We start from the raw sequence: 27,425 nt of genomic DNA, 5'->3' as shown, positions 1-27,425 counted from the left end.
CTCCTGATTGGTTGGCGATCAACACGTGGTAAACCGGAAACGAAGACCAACGTGGTGCTGGTTCAGAAAGCTGACTGTTTTTTCTCCCTTTTTTTTTTACCTCAGAAATATAAAAATATATGCCACGCAAACTCAACAAATAAAGATGACTGAAAGCCAAGGGGGAACGACACCTAAGGCGGCGAAGGAGCTTCTCGCGTTGAATCCTCAGCAAGAGTCTGAGTTCAAGAAGAAAGTACAGAAGGTGAAGAAGAAGAAGACGAAGAACACCAACACAGTGAGTTCTCACATGTTTACATGCCTTAAAACGACACTTCGCACCGACTTAAATTTCATGAATTCAGTCATATGTATTGTTAAATAATAATTTTAATAATCTGGATGCCTGAATATTAAACCATTGCTAACGAATCCACGTGTCTGTGTCTGCATGTGGGTGATCAGCGTCTGCGTGTATATACTTTAGGTAAATACAGCAGTCATTTTACCACTGCACATTCGCAGAATAGTTTTTGATAATTTTAATTGTCATATGAGGTCATGGTTTACAATTATTTAAACCACTGTTGTCCAAAGTTTGATAACAAGGGCACTTTTGCGGACCACAGCTGTTTTATTTTTTTATTGTCGATACCGACACCCATAAAATCCCACGATTCTTAATACCTACTCAGTGGCCGAGTCATACCAAAGACTATAAAAATGGGACCCATTACCTCCCTGCTTGGCACTCAGCATCAAGGGTTGGAATTGGGGGTTAAATCACCAAAAATTATTCCCGGGCGCGGCCACCGCTGCTGCCCACTGCTCCCCTCACTTCCCAGGGGGTGATCAAGGGTGATAGGTCAAATGCAGAGAATAATTTTGCCACACCTAGTGTGTGTGTGACAATCATTGGTACTTTAACTTAACTTTTTGCATACAACGATATGAATAGAACAATGGAACCCATGTACTTTTCAAATCACTACTTTTTTTTAAAATGTTTACAAGTGTCAAGTACAGTATTTAAGATCACTGTACTTAAACATCATTTTGTACAGAATATAAAAGTATGATACTGTGTATCAGCTGCCAATAAGTACAATAGAAAAGAACAGCAGTGTTCTATATTCTCCCAGCATATCAAAATAAACAATTCTCCACAACAATAACAACAGTTGAATATTTTACATTCGAAAAATAACAGAACCTTCAAGCATATCAATATTTCAATATGCTTGTAGTGTGATGTGATATATAATTTGTAATGAAAAAGGATGAACCATATATTTTAAAACTAATCTTTGTGTTTAAATTTATTAGTATCAACGTGTCAGCCTTTTCTCACTATGTCATGCCATTTTGCTCCATTTTTGCTTCATTTTAAATTGTATTTGTTTTATAGGGCACACGTGCACATGGTGTTGCAATGCATTGTGATGGCTGGTTAGCCATTGTTGCTAATTGTTGCTGCACACAGTTTTTGTTTGCATGGCTTTACTCAACTTGTGGTATTGTGAGAGAGATCCACAAACTGGATAAAATGGATCGTACGAAGAAAATAAAAAAATTAGGGACCGTCTTGAAACAAACTTGACCCTGTTCCAAAGGCTCGCCACCATAAAGAAATAAGTAAAATTGGTGGAAGTAATCCATATGCGCATGTCCAATATCTTGGTCGTCAACGGAGTCAGTTTTTTTACAAGTGAAACATTTTGGAATGCAAAGTCGTTAAAGGCTCACGGACAAACCAACTTTGAGTGTGCAAAAATTCGGAATTTTACATCACTCTCTACCAGTGTTGGGTTAGTTACTGAAAACCAGTAACTAGTTATAGTTACTAGTTACTTCATTTCAAAAGTAACTCAGTTACTTACACCAAAAAGTAATGCGTTACTTTGAAAAGTAACTTTAGTTACTTCTTTTTTTCTTCTTTTTTTTAAAGCTCCCATTAATGCCCTTTAGCCTTCATGTCAGTACTGTTATTGCACTGGAGAATAATACAATGTGTTGATCAACTTGACATGCATTTGCATCACTGAACTCTGCTAAGCAATGTGCTCTACATACAACACACAAAGACAAAGATATGTTACAAAGGCCAATTTGTTTCTGGCCAGAACAAATTGACAAAACTATTTTAAATAGCTGCAACATAACATACATAAGGCTGCAGCTAACGATTATTTTTCTATCGATTAATCTATAGATTATTTTTTCGATTAATCGGTTAATCTATAGCAGGGGTGGGCAATTAATTTTCACCGGGGGCCGCATAAGCAACCCGAGCACTGCTGGAGGGCCACACGACAATATTTCAATTAAATTTTGCTCAATATTATTTTTGATATACCATAAGATAAATAATAATGATGATAATAATTAATAATAATAATAATAATAATAATTTCATTTAACCTAACTTAACTTTATACAAAAGCAGATTGCTTTTTAAGGTCACTTTATCCTGCATTATCCAACATTTTTCCCCATCAGATTTGGACAACCATCTGTTGTTAAAAATAGTTTTTAATCATATCTATTCTATATTGTTTTTTATATTGGTTTTATATGTAATTGTTTTTTTCTTTTTATTCAGTCATTGGTGGAGCTAAGGATAATATTTGAATATTGTTTGTAATATTGTTGTGCAGCACTTTGGAAACATTTTGTTGTTTAAATGTGCTATATAAATAAAGTGGATTGGATTGTCACACCTGCCAGCGTGTCCCAACACCCATTTACCTCTGTGAACAAGTCATTACCTGTGGTTGTCTCTTTAATTGACTGCATCAGAGCTCTCATCCAAAGTTAGCGAAAAACAGTCAATGTCTCCGGGCATTATCAGCGCAACAAAGTCCAATAAGCACTCCTTAATAAACTCTCCGTCAGAAAACGCCTTACTTTTTCTGGCGCTTTTGTGAGAAATGACGAAACTTGTCCTGACGGCTAAATCTCTGGGGGTGTGAAATATGGCACAAAGTCCTTGTTGGGTTTGCAGTTTTACCATCAACACATCAGCCTCCCTTGCGCGCGCTTCATCAGACACATCCCGGTATTTTCCCTCGTGTTTCTTCGTGTAGTGGCGATTAAAATGATATTTAAACACAGCAAGCTGTGTACCACACATTAAGCACACGGCTTTACCATTAATTTATGTAAAGAAATACTTGGCAGTCCATCTCTTGTTGGAAACACGCCATTCCTCATCAACTTTTCTTTTTTTAGCGTCTCATCACTTGTCTCTATGCACCTTCCCTCACAGGTTCCCTCCGGACATACGGCATAAATAACACATTTCAAAATAAAAGCAGCACAGTTGTATTGCGCGCACGACATAGATGTTTTTTAAACTTTATTTTGTAATTTGTAATTGCGCCGTTCAATTCACTCACAATCGCACACGCGCATACGTCCACACGGAAGTAATACAAATAACGCTTTTCAAAACAAAAGCAGCACTGTTGTATTGCACACTCGACATAGATACTTTTTTAAATTTATTTTGTAATTTATGATTGGCCTCACGCGGGCCGGACAGGGATGCGCAAAGGGCCGGATGCGGCCCGCGGGCCGTACAATGCCCAGGTCTGATCTATAGATTATTTTTTCGATTAATCTATAGATTATTTTTCCTTTTACCGATTATTTTTTTATTCAAAATGAAGATGAAAAAATAAATGTAGGCCCGTTTTTTCAAAAGGCATGGCTTTTATTTACAAAAAAAAAGAAGTATGGCCACTCAGTCAACATTGACAACAACATGACTAAATATTCTGTAACAATGTAAACATTTAAAACTTTTAACATTTAACAAAATTAAAAGTAGCTTATTTGCTTTTTAATGTGCAAATATAAAAGTCAACATCCAGTGCAAATCTTAATATTCTGCAATAGTATAAGCATTTCAAAATTAAAAGTATTGCTTATTTTGCTTTAAAATGTGCAAAAATAAAGATAAACATCCAATACAAAAAAGTGCAAAACGAAATATTCTGTAACAACAGTGTAAACATTTAAACAAAAGTGAAAGTGTTGCTTATTTGCTAAAATGTGCAAAAATAAAGATAAACATCCAATACAAAAAAAGTGCCAATCTAAATATTCTGGAGCACTGTAAACATTAAGTATTGCTTTTAAAATGTGCAAAATAAACATCCAGTCCAACACAGTACACAATAACCAATTCTACTCATTCCAGTGAGTGTCTAACAGTTGTAATGAAGAAAGGTTAGCATGTCTACATGCTTTGGTTCTTTTCTTGTTTACAATATTCCCAGCAGCTGAAAATAGGCGCTCAGAAGGGGTCGATGTGGCTGGAACTGAGAGCTAATTAGCCTTCACCTCAAGCCAGGATTGCGAGTGAGCTGAGCTGCAGTTTAAGTTTCTAGAAGGTCAACGGGCTCATAGTGATGTTACTAGTAGTTGACTGGGTGGTGTTTATTATCATTTGGGGAGAGTCCGCTGCCTGATGCTCACCTGCTAAACACCTATCTGCTCGACGCTGAAGCGCTGACTACATGCGCTCTGAATACGCACTGCTGATTGGCTGATAATGCTTCGTGTGTACCAATCAGATGGTTGTGTGGGTGGGACAATGCTGCGTGTGTACCAATCAGATGGTTGTGTGGGTGGGACAATGCTGCGTGCTGAGACAGAGGCAGACGGAGCAAAGCAGCTTGTTAAGACTTTAGCTCTAGCTTAGAAAACTCGTTCGGTACACCCCCGTACCGAACCGAAAGCCCCGTACCGAAACGGTTCAATACAAAACACGTACCGTTACACCCCTAGCAGATACAAATGACACATTCATGTTTTTGTGTAATGATGACAACGTATGCTCGCACGGACGATTGACTAGTTGATGGTTTTCTTTTCAAATGTTCGTTCATAGCCGTTGTGCTGCTATGATAGGCCATTTCCGCTCGACACAGTGTGCATACAACAACATTATTAGGCCATTTATTGAAATACTCCCACACTTTTGACCACTTTTGGCATGCTTTTCCCCCCTCGCTCGCACCGCTCGCATCGTCTTCTTTGATCGTCTGCTTTGCGCTTCGCCATGACGGTAGTGTGACGTCATTATGCGACGCGTCGACGCACAAAAACGGCGTCGACGTATTTACGTAACCGATGACGTCGACTACGTCGACGCGTCGTTTCAGCCTTAAACATACATAAGTAACAAACAGCATAATAACAACATAGATGTAAAGCATGAAAGGCACACACTACATACACAAAGCCTAACCAGGCATTTTTTCCTCAAAGAATTCTGACACAAAATCATGTCTGAAGCTCAGAACACTCTACACATTTCCCCAGTTTTAGTTTAGAGATAAGGAAAGATTGGCCTGGCCCACTAGAATCCCTCTTTATGTTTGTGAACTTTATAGTCTATACATTTAGAGTGATGTGATAGTCAAACACTCTAGAAGTCTAGGATGAAAGAGTATATAAGAGAATTGACAGCAACGTTCCCTCTAAGGTGCGCCGCGCCTGTGCAATTGCGCACTGCTCAAGCGTCCTCTGCGCACGGCAAATCTATGCCACGCACAAAATCAAATAAAAAAATAAGCGCATAACAATTTTCGACACACGGACACGACAGAGAAAACAGTTTTCGTCATCATTGTTCAAATATTGTAACGTCTGTCGAGACGCTTTGAGGACATGAATTCCATCCATCACTTTACTGAGCAAAACTCTTTATTGTCGGCCATAAACACATCACCAAAACATTAGTAAAAAAAAATGATATCTAGCAAAAGTGGTCATTTTCTGCAGTACAAACCAGGCCAAAAGCAACTTTGTTAGATCAACAGCAGCCGCTCGCTCTTTCTCACTTGCGCCAACACATGCACATATGGCACTTAGCCAGTGATGCGTTTACAGCCACACAAAAAGTCGGACAACTCCAACACCACACATAAAGTGTCATTCCAGGTCGTTACACTATGATTTACCAATCAAATGTGTGCTTATTCTAGTGTCATTTATTAGAAATCTTAATTTATAAATATTAATCATGAAATGCTGTTAGTATATTAAATAAATACTAATAAAAAAAATATTTTTTACAAACAGGAAGTTGCAGGAATGTACACGTGATCCCCTGCTTACATCTCATTGTGCAACATGTGAATGTTTTAATGGGAACTAAATGCAATGTCTGAAAGGGGTACACATTATTTCCAAAGCAAGACCTCCACCCAGACAAACAATACAAGTACACAGTTCATGAAAAACAATATTTGTTGTTATTGTCATTGTAAGTGGGCCTAAACACTTATATTAGAAAAGGAAATGACTGCTGCCATTTGATTATAATAAGAGAATGTTGTCTGTCTATCTGTATTGGCCCTAGCTGCAATGGGTGGGGACTTGTCCAGGGTGTACCCCGCCTTCTGCCCGAATGCAGCTGAGATAGGCTCCAGCACCCCGAAAGGGACAAGCGGTATAAAATGGATGTATGGATGGAGATGTAAGTTGTTATTTAGTCAGGTTTGAGACAGGTGTGCTGCTGGTGTAGCCACAGTGTGCACGTCTTATGTTGCTCACATGGGCTCCACTGAATGCTCAGGGACTTTTTGCATTTGCTCACACATGAACAATTAGAGGGAACATTGATTGACAGAGTGTGTACCTTCAGTGCTGAATGATGAGCAGAGGCAGAGTTAATCCTTAAGTGGTGGAGGTGAAGTAGCATTGGAGTTGTCTCTGTCTCTCTTTACTAGCTACGTCGAAGCATGTTGCTTATGTAGCTGGTTTAAGCAGATTTAAATTGCTGTTTTGGGTAGTAGATGGGATCTTTGATCCAAAGCACAATTTACATTTAACTAAAATGTTATTTTCTTTGTGCTCGACAAAAGAAAAGTAGTGAAAATATCTCCCAACAAACTCGACTGCAGCTCCGCCATGATCAGACACGCCCCCCTCCTCTCTCTCTTTACTCTACTCCCCACACACACGCACAGAGCGCGGGTCTCTCTTCTCCGGTTTGTGACACAAGAAGAATCAGCGCTCCGATAAAACACACTTTATACTACATTAAAAGTAACGTCAAATAACGCAGTAACGCATCATGCAGTAACGGTAACTGAGTTACTGAATATAAAAAATAACGCGTTAGATTACTAGTTACCGCTGAAACTAACGGCGTTACAGTAACACGTTACTTTGTAACGTTTTAGTCCCAACACTGCTCACTACTAGGGGTGTAATGGTACACAAAAATTCCGGTTCGGTACATACCTCTGTTTAGAGGTCACGGTTCGGTTCATTTTCGGTACAGTAAGAAAACAACAAAATATAAATTTTTTGGTTATTTACCAAATTTGTAAACAATGGCATAACATACATATACACACAGGGTCCATTGCCAGGGTTAATGTGGTCAACATGTATAAAATAAAAACTAAATAAGTTAAGGCTCAGAATGGTTTCGTAACAAAACCTTTCTACATATAAAGTGCTTTTTTTGAGTGATTGATTGATTGTGACTTTTATTAGTAGATTGCACAGTACAGTACATATTCCGTACAATTGACCACTAAATGGTAACACCCGAATAGGTTTTTCAACTTGTTTAAGTCGGGGTCCACGTTAATCAACATTAAACTGCCTCAAGTTGTTGCTCAGATTAAATAAAATAACAAAACTTTTCTTCTACATATAAAAAGTGCAACATTAAACAGTTTCAAGTCAACTCAGCCTCAGATTAACTTTTCTTCCCCCCCCCGGCCTGGCTAACTTGGCAGTAAGATGATATATGGGCTCATTGTTCTTCCACCATAGAAGTGGGTCAAAATCTAGCTTTTAATACAATATAGTCTTAAATCTGCTGCTATAAAAACATTTGTTATTGCTTTAGCCCTGCCTGACTCGCAGAGGAGAGGCTGCTTTAATGCGGTGGTGACTCTTCAAATGGGTTAGCATGATTGACGTGTTGTCAGAAGCATAACTGCTGCTGCTGAACAATGTCGGCAAACCTCCGCCCTCCATTGTTGTATCGCACTGAAGTGTTCCCAAACGGGAGATCTTAACGAGGCAGGAGGGTCTTCCAGCTCTGGCTTTTGCATGTTGTCCTCGCCCGGTCGTTGCTAGCATGCCGTGTGTTGTGCCTCGGTGTGCATTGTTTACACAATGTGCAGTGCGCTACTTAATATGTCCATGTAGAAACTCGTTCGGTACACCTCCGAACCGAACCGAAACCCCCGTACCGAAACGGTTCAATACAAATACACGTACCGTTACACCCCTACTCACTACGTTTCCATGCACTAAATTAGTCTGATTTCTCAAATATTTCTTTCTTTTTGTATTTTCACACCTTTGTGTGAAGTCCTGGTGTCCATGCACACTCTCTAACATTCTGTGCCCCCCCGGTTGACCTATGACTTCACACCAGGCATCTGCGGCTCATTAGAAAACATTTAGAAATAGGTCATCTACACATTAGAAATATTGGCTATGTTGATTTTAAATAGAAGACCGCATCAATAAATGATTTTATATTGCGCTGCAAACATGACGCTACTACCAAGAAAGTCTTGGACCAGATGCAGGTCAGAAGCAAATAAAGACTGGTGGGACACAGTTTTTTTTTAAAGGAAATTTCAGACCGAGAATCATGGAAACAAAACTTCTGAATGTCTCGGAATTCATTCATAAGGCTCTTTAGATTGATGGAAGGAGTTTTAAATCCAGAGGAAAAGACCATTCTTGCCCCGGCCAATACTGTTTCAGACAAGACTGTCTCTAAGCTGTGTTTTTTCTTAGCACTAAAAGTGATAACAATTGGGTTGGACGCTTTTGGAGGTTTTCTGCATACTGTGGTAATGCACACTCCCTGGACTTAAAGTTAAAAGTTAAAGTACCAATGATTGTCACACACACTAGGTGTGGTGAAATATGTCCTCTGCATTTGTTCCCCTTGTTCACCCCCTGGGAGGTGAGGGGAGCAGTGGGCAGCAGTGGTGCCGTGCCCGGGAATCATTTTTGGTGATTTAACCCCCAATTCCAACCCTTGATGCTGAGTGCCAAGCAGGGAGGTAATGGGTCCCATTTTTATAGTCTTTGGTATGACTCGGCCGGGGTTTGATCTCACAACCTACCGATCTCAGGGCGGACACTCTAACCACTAGGCCACTGAGTAGGTGTCTTGTGACCTGTGGTAGCGGATCTCTGCCCTCACTCACACTGATACTTTGTGGCCGCTTGTCTGTGATTACCAATTAAAAGCATGACATACAGTAAGATACCCCTCTCTTTCACTTTTAATATGTACCTTAATAAATATAGCGACAAAGTGGCTAAAGTGTATCAACTATTATTTCTATTAGGGCTGCAACAACTAATCGATTAAAATCGATTATAAAAATAGTTGGCGATTAATTTAGTCATCGACGTTGGATCTATGCTTTGCGCATGCGCAGAGGCTACTTTTTTTAGCTTTTTTTTATAAACTGCAACATTTACAAACAGCTGAGAAACAATAATCAAAATAAGTATGGTGCCAGTATGCTGTTTTTTTTTCTTCAATAAAATACTGGAAAGCACTTTAGCGCATAGCACTTTAGCACATAGCACTTTAAAACTAAGCACTTTAGCACACAGCACTTTATCCATGAGCTCTAGTGCAATGCACACTGGTACTTTATCTTTATCTCCATACTGTAGATTTTATGCCTACATCAAAGTGCCACCTATGTCTATCAAGCTCCATGTTCTGATGTTAAAATGTTAGTTGTCTGGTTGTGTCTGTGCTTGTGTTTTTGTTCTGTTGTTTTTGTGTATGTTAAGAAAGCAATGATGCACTGTGCCCAAGACAAATTTCCCCCCCGGGGACAATAAAGTTGAACCTTGAACCTTGGAAAGGATAGAAATGTAGTTTGTCTCCTTTATCTGATTATTAATCGATTAATCGAATTAATAATCGACAGATTAATCGATTATCAAATTAGTTGTTAGTTGCAGCCCTAATTTCTATGTTTTATTTATTTTCTGGCCTATGAGGTCACACCTACAGTAATGTTTTACTGACACAATACCATTTGTTTATGAACAAGGGTGAACCGTAAGGGCCAATGGTTTTTTGATCATTTTAATTTAAAACGGTAATACTATCCATCGGAATTTTTACCGCAGTTATTATTATGGTTGATTCTATTGTATAAATGCTGTTTACACTTGTCTTGTCAATTTGAGGTGTAACCATTGTTAATAATTATGTATCAATTTGTCTTTTTTTCTACCAGGGGAATCTTTTGACACCTGGGGTCATTTATGTCGGCCATTTGCCCCTTGGACTCTTTGAGCCACAGCTCAGGGAGTACTTTGAACAGTTTGGCAATGTCTTAAGGCTGCGACTGTCCAGAAGCAAAAAGGTAATTTGTTCTTTAGAGGAAGTCATTTTGCTGTCATTAGTAATAATTATACAAGTAGAGCTGGGTATCATGGCCAATTCCCCAAATCGATTCGACCTCAATTCATAAGGTTCTAAATTGATTAATCGCGGGTCGATTAGGTTTGATTCAATCTACTGTTAAACAGTGTTGGCGCTAGGAATTTTCAAGATGGGGTCCCACAGTAAATTTTTGGGGTGCCACATTTTTGTAACCGATTTGAAAACAAATGATAAATGTATGCATTAAATGCTAAATGCTAAATGATAACAGTAAATATGTAAGGTATTCTTCTGGGAGTCTTAATTTTGTTAAAGCAGTCAGATAGGATGTAACGCACAGCAATTTTATTGTGAAGGCCAAAAGTGTGCGCTTGTGTTTTTGACGTGCTGGACACTGCTTCGTGTGGGAGACGAAGATGTAAGCAAAAGTACCTCCTGAGTACAATGGCTGTCCTTTCCTCAGCAGTGATGTCACAAAACTCTGTTACAAATATAATCAAGAATAATAACAGTTTCAGTCAGATGTTTACTTTGCATGATAACGTGGTGTGGTTTAGTTGAGCAAGAGCATCCGTAAGCAGAGGTGTGGACTGGAGTCACATGACTTGGGCTCGAGTCAGACTCGAGTCATGAATTTGATGACTTTGGACTCGACTTGACAAAATGTAAAGACTTGCAACTCGACTTAGACTTTAACATCAATGACTTGTGACTTCACTTGGACTTGAGCCTTTTGACTTGACATGACTAGCTACTTTCCCCAAACAAAGATTAAAAAGTTATTCAGGACCGCTCCGTATCTTTCATTGTATATGTGTGTGTGTCTGTTACGTTGCGTGTCTGACAGCGTGTGCGCTGTCAATACAACAGCCAATCAAATTAGATCTACGTTGTTTTCATCCCACAGCATTCATCCAATCAAATTGCAGGAAAACCAACGAAGAAGAAATATCAAACAACGCGGCAGTGAGAAAAAATTATGCCAAAGTTGGTTTCGTTCGGGTATAAAAACTACGACTTGGTCAACAAAAAACGAATTGCATTATGCAAAACATGCAGTTCTAAGATTACAGACGGAGACGCAACAACTTCCAACTTCGTTCGACACACATGCAGGAGGTGTACAAATTCCAGGAGGGTTTATGTAATTTAAACACAAGCTGCAATAAACGCGTTGTCTATCCATAGTGCAAAGCCGCTTCTAAGATACTAATCCTCACCACCATTGCTGAAAATAAACTCTCTCTTTAAAGTTGTATTATCACTGAAGGACTGGAGGAAAATGAATGGCTAAGCATGCTATGCCACACACACACACCAAGTGTTTACTTTGTTAAAAAATTATAGGAAGCATTCAATACCACAGATTTTATACATCATTTGATTTACAGCAATACTAGCGGATTCTACATTTGATAAGCTTTATAAATATGTTATTGTATTAACTTTATTTTAAGATTCGGAGGCCAAAATGTTGATCAAGACATTCCTAATAAAGTTAAAACTACGCCTGAGAAAATAGAAATTCTACATGAAATGGCTGTTTTGACAAATGTAGTGTTGTCCCAAAACCAATATTTTAGTATCAGTACTGGTACCAAAATGTATTTTGATACGTAACATGTCATTATGGGCTTTATTTTAACATACAATCTTAAGATAATTTCTGTTATTGCAATCAAAGAACAATCTTGGCATTAAATAACAGTGAACATACTAGACAATCTAGCTATTTTATCCTCTTATGGTGTGTAGTGAAGCATGTTTAGCTATTCCCCATCCAACGGGGATGATACTTGTAAGAACCGTGGTTTACTTGAGGATTAGTTATTTAAATGTAGCTAAAACACTGTGCATGGACGTTAGCTGCTAGCTAGCTATGTTTTAAAGCACCATCTGCACAGCAGTGTTTCAGTGTTTATAGCTTAACCTTTGTTTTTAAGCCAAAATACATTACATCCATCCTCCCTCTCCTGTCTCCCCATTGTTTCCCCTTTCAAGTGCTCTGTGTGTGTTGACTCACATGTGCCTTTGCTCATATTACCAGCAATGTCACCACAGCGCACCATCATGTCCATGAAAAAAAGTAACTGTATTTTTCAAAGACAGTATAGTACTTTTTTAAATGTATTAGTACTGCGGTACTTTATTAGTATTGGTATACTGTACAACTCTTGACAAATGGTAAACTGTGAAAATACTTGTGTCCCTAACTGTACTGTATATCACAAGTGTCAAATATTTAAAAAGTGCTTCACTAAACTTTGTCCTGACTTGCATTCAGACAGGTGGGAGCAAAGGCTATGCATTTGTGGAGTTTGACTGTGATGAGGTAGCCAAGATCGTAGCAGAGACCATGAACAATTACCTGATGGGAGAAAGACTGGTTAAATGTGAGTACAATGTTTGAACATCAATTGCATGATTGGTCTTCAGAACAACCTCTGTAGATTTGACACAATGACCAGGATTTATGTTCAGTCAACAATATGATTTTATGCTCAATTCATTGACATGATGCATTGCCATCATTATTTATGACTTATTCTATAAGTATAGTAGGTATAATCAATGGCAGTATTTTCAGCGTGCCTTAAATATTGCTTTTAAGTTACTCTCCTCATTTGATAGGTCATGTGATTCCACCGGAAAAAGTGCACGAGAAGCTTTTTGCTGGCAACCAGCGCACCTTTAAGAGACCTTCCCATCCTGCTATAGCGCGCTACAACAAGAACCACACAAGCGAGGAGGTCGCAAAGGTAACGGAAAAGCTGCTGCGTAAAGAGAGAAAACTCCGCAAGAGGCTGGCAGGACACGGCATTGATTATGACTTCCCAGGATTTGTAAGTACTTTTTGAAATGTTATATTATTTACTACAGTCTTTCAAGACAGTGTTTATCATTAGCAGGCATGTGATTTTTCTGTCTATAGTTGGAAATCCATCTTTGTTATCTCTGTAAAAATATAAAAAAATATTTTTGGCCCTGCGATGAGGTGGCGACTTGTCTTGGTGTTTTACAACAAAACAGGAGCTGTCATTTTTTTCAATATTTCTACTGTTTATACAAAACCCAAAACCAGTGAAGTTGGCACGTTGTGTAATTTGTGAATAAAAACAGAATACCATGATTTGCTAATCCTTTTTAACATATATTCAATTGAATGGACTGCAAATACAAGAAATTAAAGGTTCGAACTGAGAAACCAATTTTTTTTTTGCAAATCATTAACGTAGAATTTAATGGCCGTAACACATTGCAAAAAAGTTGCCAAAGGGGCATTTTTAACACTGTGTTACATGGCCTTTCCTTTTAACAACACTCAGTTAACGTTTGGGATCTGAGGAGACCAATTTTCGAAGCTTTTCAGGTGGAATTCTTTCCCATTCTTGCTTGATGTACAGCTTAAGTTGTTCAACAGTCTGGGGTCTTCCTTGTGGTATTTTAGGCTTCATATTGTGCCACACATTTTCAATAGGAAACAGGTCTGGACTACAGGCAGGCCAGTCTAGTACCCGCACTCTTTTACTATGAAGCCACGCTGTTGTAACACGTGGCTTGGCATTGTCTTGCTGAAATAAGCAGGGGCGTCCATGATAACGTTGCTTGGATGGCAACATATGTTGCTCCAAAACCTCTATGTACCTTTCAGCATTAATGGTGCCTTCACAGATGTGTAAGTTACCCATGCCTTGGGCACTAATACACCCCCATACCATCACATATGCTGGCTTTTTAACTTGGCGCAATTTGGATGGTTCTTTTCTTCTTCGTTGCGGAGGACACGACATCCACAGTTTCCAAAAACAATTTGAAATGTGGACTTGTCAGACCACAGAACACTTTTACACTTTGCATCAGTCCATCTTAGATGAGCTCTGGCCCAGCAAAGCAGTAGGTGTTCCTGGGTGTTGTTGATAAAATGGCTTTCGCTTTGCATAGTAGAGTTTTAACTTGCACTTACAGATGTAGTGACAAACTGTAGTTACTGACAGTGGTTTTCTAAAGTGTTCCTGAGCCCATGTGGTGATATCCTTTACACAACAATGTTGCTTTTTGATGCAGTACCGCCTGAGGGATCGAAGGTCCGTAATATCATTGCTTACGTGCAGGAATTTCTCCAGATTCTCTGAACCTTTTAATGATATTAAGGACCATAGATGGTGAAATACCTAAATTCCTTGCAATAGCTCGTTGAGAAATATTGTTTTTAAACTGTTCGACAATTTGCACACACATTTGTTCACCCTCGCCTCATCCTTGTTTGTGAATCACTGAGCATTTCATGGAAGCTGCTTTTATACCCAATCATAGCACCCACCTGTTCCCAATTAGCCTGTTCACCTGTGGAATGTTCCAAATAAGTGTTTGATGAGCATTCCTTAACTTTCTCAGTCTTGTGCCAGCTTTTTTGAAACATGTTGCAGGCATCAAATTCCAAATGAGCTAATATTTGCAAAAAATAACAGTTTTCCAGTTCGAACGTTAAGTGAAGTGAAGTGAATTATATTTATATAGCGCTTTTTCTCTAGTGACTCAAAGCGCTTTACATTGTGAAACCCAATATCTAAGTTACATTTAAACCAGTGTGGGTGGCACTGGGAGCAGGTGGATAAAGTGTCTTTCCCAAGGACACAACGGCAGTGACTAGGATGGCGGAAGCGGGGATCAAACCTGGAACCCTCAAGTTGCTGGCACGGCCATTCTACCAACCAAGCTATACCGACCAAAGTATCTTGATTTTGCAGTCAATTGAATATAGGTTGAAAAGGATTTGCTAATCACTGGAGTCTGTTTTTATTTACGATTTACACAACGTGCCAACTTCACTGGTTTTTTGGTTTGTAAATTTTGACTGTATGATAGGGGTCTGAGAAACGAGTGCTCGACGATTATCACATACATTATGTAGTGATTAAATCCACAATTAAAATTTATAAAATCACATCGACATTCTTTAGAGATTTTGATGTGTGATCTGCTATGGTTAGACTATTTCATTACATATTACATGACGTAACGTTCACTTGCCCCCTACCTCTGGAACCCCATCACCCCAAGTAAGTTGCTGACCTGTGGGAATCAACAGTTTTATTTAATATGATATATAATCATGATTGTGATTGTGTAATTGTGATGTCAATATTGATAACAAATAATCGTGATTATTATTTTGGCCATAATTGTGCAGCTAAGTGTGTGCGCACACTGGGCCAAAGTATTGGCCACTGTTTTTTTTCTCTTTGAAAGTGAAAGGGCTTGCTGTGTAAACTCTTTTCACACACCCTTTGTTTTGTTGGAAATTAATTTACATGACAACAATGTGATGTGACGTCAATTAATTGATTTTATGACTGTTTCATAAAACTTGTCAATTTACTAACTGTATAAAGCAGAGGTGTGGACTCGAGTCACATGACTTGGACTCGAGTCATGAATTTGATGACTTTAGACTCGACTTGACAAAATGTAAAGACACTTGCGACTCGACTTAGACTTTACATCAATGACTTGTGACTTCACTTGGACTTGAGCCTTTTGACTTGACATGACTTGCTACTTTCCCCAAAACCCAACGATTAAAAAGTTATTCGGGAGCGCTCCATATCTTCCAAAGTGTACGTGTGTGTGTCTGTCAGGGAGTGTGCGCTTGGTCAGCGTGTGTGCCTGTCAGTACAATAGCCAATCAAATTAGATCCATGTTTTTTTTGTCCCACGGCATTCATCCAATCAAGTTGCAGTACAACCAACGAAGAATAGCTCTTAAACAACGCGCCAGTGAGGAAAAATGACGCCAAAGATAGTTTTGTTCGGGTATTAAAACTACGACTTGGTCAACAAAAAACGAATTGCAACAACTTCCAACTTCGTTCGACATTTGAAGTTGCAAACAGAACGGTAAGTTTCGAATGTAAGCTAACATTTATTGGCTAAGTAAAGTAACTTTTATTTGCTGTGTAGTTAAATCAGTGAGGCTGTAAACTCACTGCTAACGTTATAACCATAGACATCTTATAAGTAGACGCAGCATCGAGCGCTACTGCCTACTGGCGCTGACGAGACGCAGGAGCGCCATCTTGGAGTGGTGATCCGCTCCACTCAGTGCAATTCATTTGGCAGGAGCAATGAACTGTCAGCGCATTTAATTAATCTTACCTCACTGATTTTCACGTGCTTTTTTGTCATACGTGTAGCTATGATAAAGGACACACGTTTTGGCGTGTTTTATTATTCATAGTTTGCTTAACAGTAATAGAATATTCTTATATGCTATAAGTGACCAGACGTCCGAGATCAAAACTGGGAATATAATCCCAGAGAAGGGGGAAAAACGGTCAGCTATTTTTAAATTCAAGAAACAATATGATTAGGTTATATAAACATGCGTATATTCTACATAAACAATGTATGAATACATTAGATATCTATATATCTTAGGGACCTATAGACTGTATCTCTGTTGCTGCAGCAGCAGAGACTTTATTCTGTTTTGACACTTTGTATTGATATTTTGTATTACATTCTTCCCTTAAATGATCATGTTTACAGTGATTGTTTTATATGTATTTTTTATGTATGTCGCTTTGGATAAAAGTGTCTGCCAAATACTTCAACATAAACATATATAAACACCTGAAAGTCTTTATATCAGCAAAAACCACCAATTTGTTTCACTGGATTTTAGAATAAAACCAAATTCTGTTTTACCCAACAATGTTAGTATTTGAATATTGTTAGTTGAAGACTTATTCCTAGTTACAATTATACTGTTAAGAAAGTATTGTCTTATACTTTGCCTAAAATGAGAACACATTATCATCAGTTGCGGCTGGTGAATTTTGTTTTAGGTGGGGCCGAAAGTTTGTAAACCAAACCCCTGTAGGGGGGTCATCCTCCCCCAGAAGATTTCTTTGTGATTTTCACATACAAATATTGAAGATCTTTGCTCCTTCTCAACTCTGTGGTATTATTCTTTTCACAAGATACAACCAATAGTATGTTAATGTTAAATCTTACTTGTGAAAAGTAATCCCCTGATTCCTATTTTCAACAGTCCGCTCATTTGAGCAGGAAAACGCTGAACACCAACCCGGAATCTTTGTTTTCTACCTGTCAACTGTCAATTTAGGCTGCTCGCCGGCTCCTCATCACCACTTCAAGATGGCGGCCAAATTGCTCGCGTCACAGCAGCCAATGCTGCGTCTACTTATAAGATGTCTATGGTTATAACGTCATTGCAAACACGGCCATCTGTTGCATCCACTGCAGTTCGCTACATTATTTATACTTTTTGTCAAGTGGTTTTTTTTTTAAGCAGGGTTGCATGAGGTACACTACCGTTCAAAAGTTTGGGATCACCCAAACAATTTTGTGGAATAGCCTTCATTTCTAAGAACAAGAATAGACTGTCGAGTTTCAGATGAAAGTTCTCTTTTTCTGGCCATTTTGAGCGTTTAATTGACCCCACAAATGTGATGCTCCAGAAACTCAATCTGCTCAAAGGAAGGTCAGTTTTGTAGCTTCTGTAACGAGCTAAACTGTTTTCAGATGTGTGAATATGATTGCACAAGGGTTTTCTAATCATCAATTAGCCTTCTGAGCCAATGAGCAAACACATTGTACCATTAGAACACTGGAGTGATAGTTTCTGGAAATGGGCCTCTATACACCTATGTAGATATTGCACCAAAAACCAGACATTTGCAGCTAGAATAGTCATTTACCACATTAGCAGTGTATAGAGTGTATTTCTTTAAAGTTAAGACTAGTTTAAAGTTATCTTCATTGAAAAGTACAGTGCTTTTCCTTCAAAAATAAGGACATTTCAATGTGACCCCAAACTTTTGAACGGTAGTGTACCTACACATAACGTTACATTAGTCAATGTATCACACACAGTAACGTAATGTTAGACGGCGGTCAGCAGCACCGCATATTTTAGCCACCTACAAAAAGACAAACATAGTCAAATAAAGGTCAGTTAAAATGTACAGAGCAGGCTGTACTTCCTGAGGAGGCTGCACTCCTTCAACGTCTGTAAAAAACTATTGTGGATGTACTACCAGTCTGTGGTTGCCAGTGTTCTGTACTACATCGTAGTGTGCTGGGGGGGCAGTATATCTAAGAAGGACAGCTCCAGACTGGAGAAACTGATCAGGCGGGCCGGTTCTACGATCGGACTAAAACTGGACTCACTGGTGATGGTGGCAGAGAAGAGGACTGTGGAAAAACTAGTGAGCATCCTGGATGATGCCAGTCACCCTCTGCATACCGTTGTCAGTAGCCAGAGGAGCCTGTTCAGTGCTAGACTGCTTCATCCCAAGTGCAGGACTAATAGACTAAAAAACTCCTTTGTCCCACACGCCATTAGACTGTACAACTCCTCTCTGGGAGGGAGGGGGGGTATTAGAATGACGGGGGATGCAAAACAATAACAGTGTAATACGTTTTCATAGCATGGTCACTAATGCCTAGTTTGTCTTGTTATATTCCTATTTTACTGTTATATTTGTATTCTCATTGATGCTTTTTGTTTTTATTCTATTGTAATATTTTTCTATTTTGTTTCCATTTATACCCCCATTATTTACTTTTTTAAATTCGATCTCAATTCTGCACACTGCTGCTGGAATTTTAATTTTCCTGAGGGAACTCTCCTGAAGGAATCAATAAAGTACTATCTATCTATCTATCTATCTATCTATCTATCTATCTATCTATCTATCTATCTATCTATCTATCTATCGATCTATCTATCGATCTATCGAGTATGTGTACATATTGCATAGGGCCCTGACATCTAAAAAGTACAACTCTGTTCATTATGTTCATGTATTTATGTTTTTCATGTGTATGCACACATAAACACACATACAGTATGAGATAAGGTAAGAACAGAATAGAAACTGCTGTGGAACTAGTTACAATGCAATATGCCATGGAAATACAATGTTAACACTTTTGTGCAAATAAGTACAGTTGCACTTGTTTTTTCAAATGTGTTTATTCTTTAAAGGAATGAGTTAAATGTTTAAAATGACTGGTTAATAGTGCTATTATGAAGTGCAATGTCAGCACTATTTTTTGTCCTGCAATTTCAAATGCACTTGTTTTAATAAATAAATACAGCATTTTAAAAGCATAGACAATCTGTGTAAATATATTAGTCTGTGGTTAAAAGGACTTGAAAGGACTCGAAACTCAAAATGCAGGACTTGGGACTTGACTTGAGACTTTCCAGTCTTGACTTTGGACTTGACTCGGGACTTGACTCGAGACTTGAGGGCAAAGACTTGAGACTTACTTGTGACTTGCAAAACAATGACTTGGTCCCACCTCTGGGATAAAGTGAAGCGTTGTATAGATAGCATGCTCACCTTGTGCTGGTGTTTTCCAGGCTGCCCAAGTGCCCCAGAAGAAGAAGTCTGATTCCTCGAACGCGTCTACGTGCAGTGATGTAAGAAACACGGTCATGTATTATGTTCATTTGGCACAGACTAAAAATGAGCCCAGATGTTGTATGTTGTCTGGGTTCGGATAACTGTGCCCAAAGTACTGTGGTGCTTTTATCATGTTTGTCTGCTGGTAGCAACGTGATGAAAAACACGCACCAACATGCTCACTGCTACCAAGTGCCTTAAATTAGGGCTTTCAAATGAAAGCAAATGAAATTGTTTAATCTGTTTCCCTCTATCATACTGTGCTAGCTATACCAGAGGTATCCAAAGTGTGGCCCGGGGGCCATTTTCGGCTCGCAGCTAATTTTTTTAACAGGCTGCGGCACATTATAAAAATACTATTACAGAAAATACCTTAAAAAGTTAAATAAAAGAGCACAGAGGTAAAATGTACCAAGAAAAAATTGCAATTGTTGATTCTAATAACACAAAGTTGCCATGCAGGCTATTTTTTTCCTTGAAACTGTCATTGCTCAAAACAATAATAATGAATACAAATCAGTGGTATGAATGATGGACTTATTCAAGGCTCCAATTACTTTAAATAATATAATTCCACTTTATTATATTTTTGAGGAAAATATTGCATTTCTTTTGTTTGCCATAAAAAACTGGGTTTTCTTTAACAAGAAGTTCCTAAAACATAAAAAATTATACATGATGTAGAGATATAAAGGTGCCGTTTGCAACTTCCTCACAGTAACATTTTTCAAAGCAAAAAATATAGCAAGAACACCACTGGCTAGATGTATTACCATTTGTTTAACAATTGTGTATATTTTTCACAATTACAAAGTTTATGTAATAAAAATTTTTACCGGCCCGAATAAAATTATTTGTGTTACGGCAGTCATTCATCCGGTCTCGTCAACACGTATGCGCAGGGAGCGCGTGCACACAAACAAAAGCAGTCCAAGAGAAGCAACAAACAATTTGCTGTCTTGTGATGATAAAATAAACATTCAATGACAGCTAACGCTAACTATGCAAATTGCTATTATTAGTTAACAACACCTAAAGTAATGTGCATACATGTGTTACGTACGTACGTAATTATGTCATTACATACGAAAAGTCATAAGAGGGCAGGATATACTGTGTAAAATACATTAGAAAGTTGGGGGCTTCTCTGCATCTGTGTACATGTTGCAAACAGCTCTTTTAAGTTTTGAAAAAAAATACCCTTTTTGTTTGCCATAAAAAAAACTGCCGCTTGCTCAACAATAAGGGCATTAAACAATAAAATAATGTAACTTTATAGTTAAGCTAAATCAGGGGTTTCCAAACTATGGCCCAATGGCATCTTTAGTTTGGTGAGACGTCATGATTCTATAAGGAGTCTGGCTTGTGGGGTGTTTCCAAATTAATTGTAAATATCTGACAATCTGATTGCTGCAAATTTGCTGCCATCATGTGGACAACCTGAGTAAATCAGGTCAATGACTATGAATTGGTGACGGGAATACAGCATAGCATTTTTCTTATATGACTTATTTTAAACCACCTTCCATATTCATGGCACAAAAACACAAAGTCAACACACATGGGCACACATAACCTGCTCATTGAACTTTGTGGAAATTATAAAAACATTCTAAATTACACCCATTTAAATGCATTACAAGGCATGGTAGGAAAATGCAAAACACTCTCCACTTACTATGTTTGGAGCATTTTAGCTGCTTGATATATTTCAAATTAACTACAAGACTGTAAGGGGGCTGTTACGGAAGTAAACAAGGTAGAAGTCGAACTTTCACATATTCTTAATGTCCAATTTGATTAATTTACTAAATATACATCCATTATATTAATATAATATGTATAGGCTATATACAGTCGTGGTCAAAAGTTTACATACACTTGTGAAGGTGTAATTTCTACAACTCTTATTTTTTGTGATAGAGTGATTGGAGCACATACTTGTTTGTCACAAAAAACATTCATGAAGTTTGGTTCTTTTATGAATTTATTATGGGTCTACTGAAAATGTATTTATTATGGGTCTACTGAAAATGTGACCATATCTGCTGGGTCAAAAGTATACATACAGCAACATACATTATCAATTTTGGTGATGTAGAAAAGTTACAGTCAAATCAAATTAGCTTTATGGCATGGCCTTTTAACTTCATGTGAGTGATTATAATTGATGACACCTGTTGACTTTTCTGAGCCCATTTAAATAGGGCTCATGCGATGCAGTCATTAGACTCGGTTACAAACGCGACAATGGGAAAGTCAAAGGAACTCGGCACAGATCTGAAAAAACTAATCATTGCCTTGAACAAGTCAGGAAAGTCACTTGGAGCCATTTCAAAGCAGCTTAAGGTCCCAAGGGGAACTGTGCAAACAATTGTTCGTAAGTAAAAAGTGCTTGCACAGTTTTGTCACAGCCACGATCACGAAAAAAACACAAGCTATCACCTGCTGCTGAGAGAAAATTGGTCAGGATGATCAAGAGTTGACCGAGAACCACCAAAAAGCAAGTCTGCAATGAATTGGAAGCTGCTGGAACACAGGTGTCAGTGTCCACAGTCAAGTGTGTTTTGCATCGCCATGGACTGAGAGGCTACCATGCAAGAAGCAAGCCCTCGCTCTAGAAGCGACACCTTAACTCTCGTCTAAAATTTGCTGCTGATCACATGGACAAAGATAAGACCTTCTGGAGGAAAGTTCTGTGGTCAGATAAAACAAAAATGTTGCTGTTTGGCCAGAATACACAGCAATATGTTTGGAGGAGAAAAGGTGAGGCCTTTAATCCCAGGAACACCAATTCTACCGTCAAGCATGGTGGTGGTAGTATTATGCTCTGGGCCTGTTTTGCTGCCAATGGAACTGGTGCTTTACAGAGAGTAAATGGGACAATGAAAAAGGAGGATTACCTCCAAATTCTTCAGGACAACCTAAAATCCTCAGCCTGGAGGTTGGATCTTGAGTGCAGTTGGGTGTTCTAACAGGACAATGACCCCAAACACATGTCAAAAGTGGTAAAGGATTGGCTAAATCAGGTTAGATTTAAGGTTTTAGAATGACCTTCCCAAAGTCCTGACTTAAATGTGTGGACAATGCTGAAGAAACAAGTCCGTGTCGGAAAACCAACACATTTAGCTGAACTGCACCAATTTTGTCAAGAGGAGTGGTCAAAAATTCAACCAGAAGCTTGTGGATGGCTACCAAAAGCGCCTTATTGCAGTGAAACTTGCCAAGGGACATGTAACCAAATATTAACATTGCTGTATGTATACTTTTGACCCAGCAGATTTGGTCACATTTTCAGTAGACCCATAATAAATTCATAAAAGAACCAAACTTCATGAATGTTTTTTGTGACCAACAAGTATGCGCTCCAATCACTCTATCACAAAAAATAAGAGTTGTAGAAATGATTGGAAACTCAAGACAGCAATGACATTATGTTCTTTACAAGTGTATGTAAACTTTTGACCACGACTGTATGTTTACTTTACATGCAGTCTGCTTTCGGCCCCAGCCAAAAAATAATTTCGCCCAATGCAGCCCTTAAGTCAAAAAGTGTGGACACCTCTGGTATAGAGATGTAAGCGTTTTATAAAACGAATATTGCATACTTTGCATGTTAAATAAACGGCATAAATATAAATAATGTAAAAAAAAAAAATCTGACTTGTTTAAATACTTTTATGAGTGGAGCCCTTTTGAGTGCCTGAGAATTTTAATGTATTAAAAAAACCCATTATACATCAAAAAACAAACTTATGTTAAAAAAGTAATAATGAATTTAAGGGGGGACGTGCACTATTTTGGAATTTTACCTATTGTTCACAATCATTATGAGAGATAAGACAAAAGTTGTAGTTTTTTCCACTTTCTTACATATAAAAGTCGGCTCGTTCTAGGTTGCTAGCTCAATTCTACCTATAAATCTCTTTAAAAATGCATTTAATAACAGTCAAAAATATTTCATTTACAAATGATAACCTGCATAGTAACCAAACTGTAGCAACATTGTTATTATAAGAGCAAACATTGAGGAACTATTTTTCTAGCGTATGGTATTAGCCGTAGAAGTTAACGACAGAAAGAGAGATAAGCTAGCTTCTACTTCAGCACGAAACAAGTTTGAGTTTGTAATACACAACAATGCGATACGACACCAATATGTACTGAGTGAAAAACATAATCATATTACAGTATCTGTAAAGTATTGGTCCATATTTCATGTTTTGTTTGTACACAGCTTGCTAGATAGCGTATGCAATGTCATGTACGTAGATGTGCTGCATGTATTATGATCAATGTTATAGTGACTCACTCGATGGACAGTTGTCTGTTTGGTCAAGCTGGCCGGGGACGTTTCCAGTTGATTTAGGCACTCCATTTTTCGGCATAGCTCGGCTCAAAAGTTCCAGATTTGCAGCGTGACCAAGTCTCACTTTTTCGGCTTCTTTCTGTTCCAACGCTTCAGCCTCTTCTTTTTGCTTGCTTATATAAGCAGCAGTTCATCCTCCGTATATTTAGTTTAAAAGATAAGGTTGTGAATCCTCATTTGTCCAAAAATAATTGTCTTTTTTGTTACCAAGTCTGTCATGATTAGAAAACACACTCGTGTTTGATTCAGGGAGTAGGAACATATTTGTTGCGGGAAGTCGGAAGTGCGCTGCTATGAAAACGGAAATAAATGCGCCGAAGAATTAGTTCCCGCTGTACAGAAAATGACCAAAATACGGTAAATATTGTACATATTATATATTGGTATGATCGTGTCTGTTACTACATTATATCTAGATTTGCAGCGTGTATATAAAACATTGGAGGGTTTTGAATTTGTTTTAAAGGGCTTTGAAGGCTACAACGATGACTCCCATTAGTCGCATCTTGCAAGCGTTTATCTTTAAAATCCTAAAAAAAAAAAAAAAATACGACGTGTTCTTGTCTCATAATGATTGTGAACGATAGGCAAAATTCCCAAAAAAGTGCAGTTCCCCTTTAAGGCTCCAATTATATCACATCAATATTACGTGTTTTTGGGGTTTGCCATAAAAACAGGGTTTTCTTTAAGAAAAAGGGCATAACACATCAAACTTTTTTTTTTCAACTTTATTGTTGATCGAAAGAATTAAGTGTTGGGGGGGGGGGAAAAAAGTATTATATTTTGTTTTAACATTTTTATGACTGAGACCCTTCTGGGTGCCCGGGACCAAACTTGAGAGAAGCCCTAAAAGTATAAAAAAAACTCTACATATTGTATTGTTTTTGAAAATGAAAAAAATCTAAATCGCCCACATATGCTTTAGTTTTTCAGTGTGCGGCCCTCCGTGAAAATTTTTTTGGAAACCCCAGGGCTATATTGATCATTTATGTGTGGCCACAAAAGCGGATTTGGCACTTCTGGTTTGTCCTTGCTCATCAAGTTATAATCAAGTGTGGCGGATGCATTAAGTAACCTCCTCATCGCATGGCCAACACAGATAGACAGACAACATTCACACTCACATTCACACACTAGGGCCAATTTTGTGTTGCCAATCAACCTATCCCCAGGTATGGATCATAAATTAATATAACCATGTAATTAAATGTATCGATCTTTCACAAAAATGTTCAAGTAAAAAGTATAATAACTACTCTGACAAGTACAATTTATCCAAACAGTTGTTTAAGTGAGTATAACGAAGTAAATGTAGTTTGTTACGACCCAGCTCTGCAGAAGCGTAAACGTACATAGTACAAATGTTGGAGGTAATTACACGAGCCATGTTTCTACTCCCGGTAGTTTTCAGGTAGAACTTAACCTGTTAACCAAATCCTGGAATTGTTTATTTATGCAAAAGAATTAATGTAGATGACCATGTTCATTTTGACAGCTCTAGTTTAAACAGCTGTGAACTAATTGGCATCTACTTAGTGACCTGAACGCATGTCTTTACCTGTAGGACACGACACCCATGTGCACGCCTTCTTTCCTGGAGAGGAGGAAGTCCATGATCAGTGATGACAATGATGCTGAGGATGAGATTGTCATCAAGATGCCTGCTGTACAGAAAGACCAGCTGTTCCCTGACGATGAAGATGCCAGCGACAAGGAAAAGGAGAAGCGTGAGGCACCCGGTGGAAGTGATGAGGCTGACGCAGCAGACTCTTAAACAAAGTCTTCTTTTATTGTGGGCTTTGGTCTGGTTTTCAGAGCACGGAGACTTCAACTGAGGGTGTGTGTTTTTGATGTGACGATCCTCATCATTTAAAAAGAAGCTCTTATAAAACCAAAAGATCAATTGAAGATTGTTATAAATCATGTTTGTCAGTAAAATGCATGAAGAGTTCATGGTGCACTTCACTGAAAGTGTCATTGAACTATTTGTCTTTGTAATAAAGTTGACATTTGAACTGTAAACGGTGTTTCATAGTAAGGGGTGATCTATTTCAGGTGGTCTCATTTCCATGCTGCACATTTAGAATTCTTGCAAGTGATGTGTAAATGTGAGTGGCGCACACTGGTGGTGTTGAAACTGCACTGATATTGTGTTGGTGTTTCATAATAGTGCCATCTACTGGTCAAAAAAGTCACTTGTGAGCGGAAAAAATTGTCTTGTCACTTTGCTGTCAACGGCGGTGACGCTGCTTATGTTTCTCAATGCGTCTTATCGTTTGACTCACCATTACTTCACATTAAATTTCAGTTGTGACTGCAGTCAAATTATGACACTTGGATAGTAAATTCCTGAAGCTTTAAACTTGGTTGCTAAGGGTGGTGCTGTTAATAATTCAGGAATTGTTTGTAGTTTTCAGGGTATCTTCTTGAAATGTTCACTTAGCACAGTTTGAAAAATGTAATCGCCCATTTGTCTAGTATCAGTATATGGCTCATTTAAACAGTCATTGGCATTCACACACTAGGGCCAATTTAGTGTTGCCAATCAACCTATCCCCCGGTGCATGTCTTTGAGGTGGGAGGAAGCCTGAGTACCCGGAGGGAACACGCAGTCACGGGGAGAACATGCAAACAGTGTCTGTGTTGGTTGAGGTGGCGACTTGTCCATAGTGTACGTCCCCGCCTACCCCCCGATTGTAGCTGAGATAGGCTTCAGCGATCCCGAAGGGAATAAGCGGTAGAAATGGATGGATGGAGTAGTTGTTTGCAGTACTACCCAAAATGACTGATTTATGTCATGAATGTTTATCTGCCCATTTGAGAAAGTTGTGGCATAAGCTCATTTTCTAAATGTTTCAATGTTTCTTTTATCAGTCATACTTTGTTTCCTGTGCTCTCAAAATGTTACGTACCTTTTGGTGACATTCATGTTGAATACCTTTCATGTTTCATATATGTTACTGTTAACTCAAAATGTATTCTTAAGACACATTTTGTGTAATACTGAATGTCTTTGTCAAAAGTATGTGTGTCTTATTAGCATTTTTTTCTTATAATGAATACGGCAGACTCCAAATCAATTTTAAGGCTAAATGGCTGATGGTGATAAGTTTCCTAGCTTGTTTGTTGTGAATTATTTGAAGAAATATATTAAGAACAGTTTCATTTTAGTATTTGACAATGTTATAATTTCATTTGGCTTTAAAATTAGTTTTAATGACAA

At 38.3% G+C, this 27,425-nt stretch overlaps 1 protein-coding gene and 1 non-coding gene across 2 annotated transcripts; both read left to right on the top strand.

Moving 5' to 3' along the window:
• On the top strand, window positions 1-26,224 carry LOC133663360 (MKI67 FHA domain-interacting nucleolar phosphoprotein-like). Its single transcript, XM_062067778.1, has 6 exons — window positions 1-277; window positions 10,245-10,373; window positions 12,678-12,786; window positions 13,025-13,236; window positions 19,791-19,850; window positions 25,767-26,224. The coding sequence occupies exons 1-6, from the start codon at window positions 146-148 to the stop codon at window positions 25,974-25,976; spliced, it is 852 nt and encodes a 283-aa protein (XP_061923762.1). The 5' UTR covers window positions 1-145; the 3' UTR covers window positions 25,977-26,224.
• Window positions 19,886-20,012, top strand: LOC133664078 (small nucleolar RNA ACA64). Its single transcript, XR_009828517.1, has one exon. It is a non-coding gene; the product is annotated as a small nucleolar RNA ACA64 (small nucleolar RNA).
• Window positions 26,225-27,425: the final 1,201 nt, after the last annotated feature.

This window comes from Entelurus aequoreus, linkage group LG13, assembly GCF_033978785.1.
Source record: "Entelurus aequoreus isolate RoL-2023_Sb linkage group LG13, RoL_Eaeq_v1.1, whole genome shotgun sequence".
Classification (NCBI taxonomy): Eukaryota; Metazoa; Chordata; class Actinopteri; order Syngnathiformes; family Syngnathidae; genus Entelurus; species Entelurus aequoreus.
Note: the sequence above shows the minus strand (reverse complement) of the source record. Positions and strands in the feature narration are given on the sequence as shown.

Bases quoted from the DNA above. Each gene is read 5' to 3' on its own strand.
- LOC133663360 (XM_062067778.1), top strand. From the start codon at position 146: ATGACTGAAAGCCAAGGGGGAACGACACCTAAGGCGGCGAAGGAGCTT. The intron at 278-10,244 runs GTGAGTTCTCAC...TTTTTCTACCAG, and splicing joins AGACGAAGAACACCAACACA to GGGAATCTTTTGACACCTGG. The intron at 19,851-25,766 runs GTAAGAAACACG...CTTTACCTGTAG, and splicing joins ACGCGTCTACGTGCAGTGAT to GACACGACACCCATGTGCAC.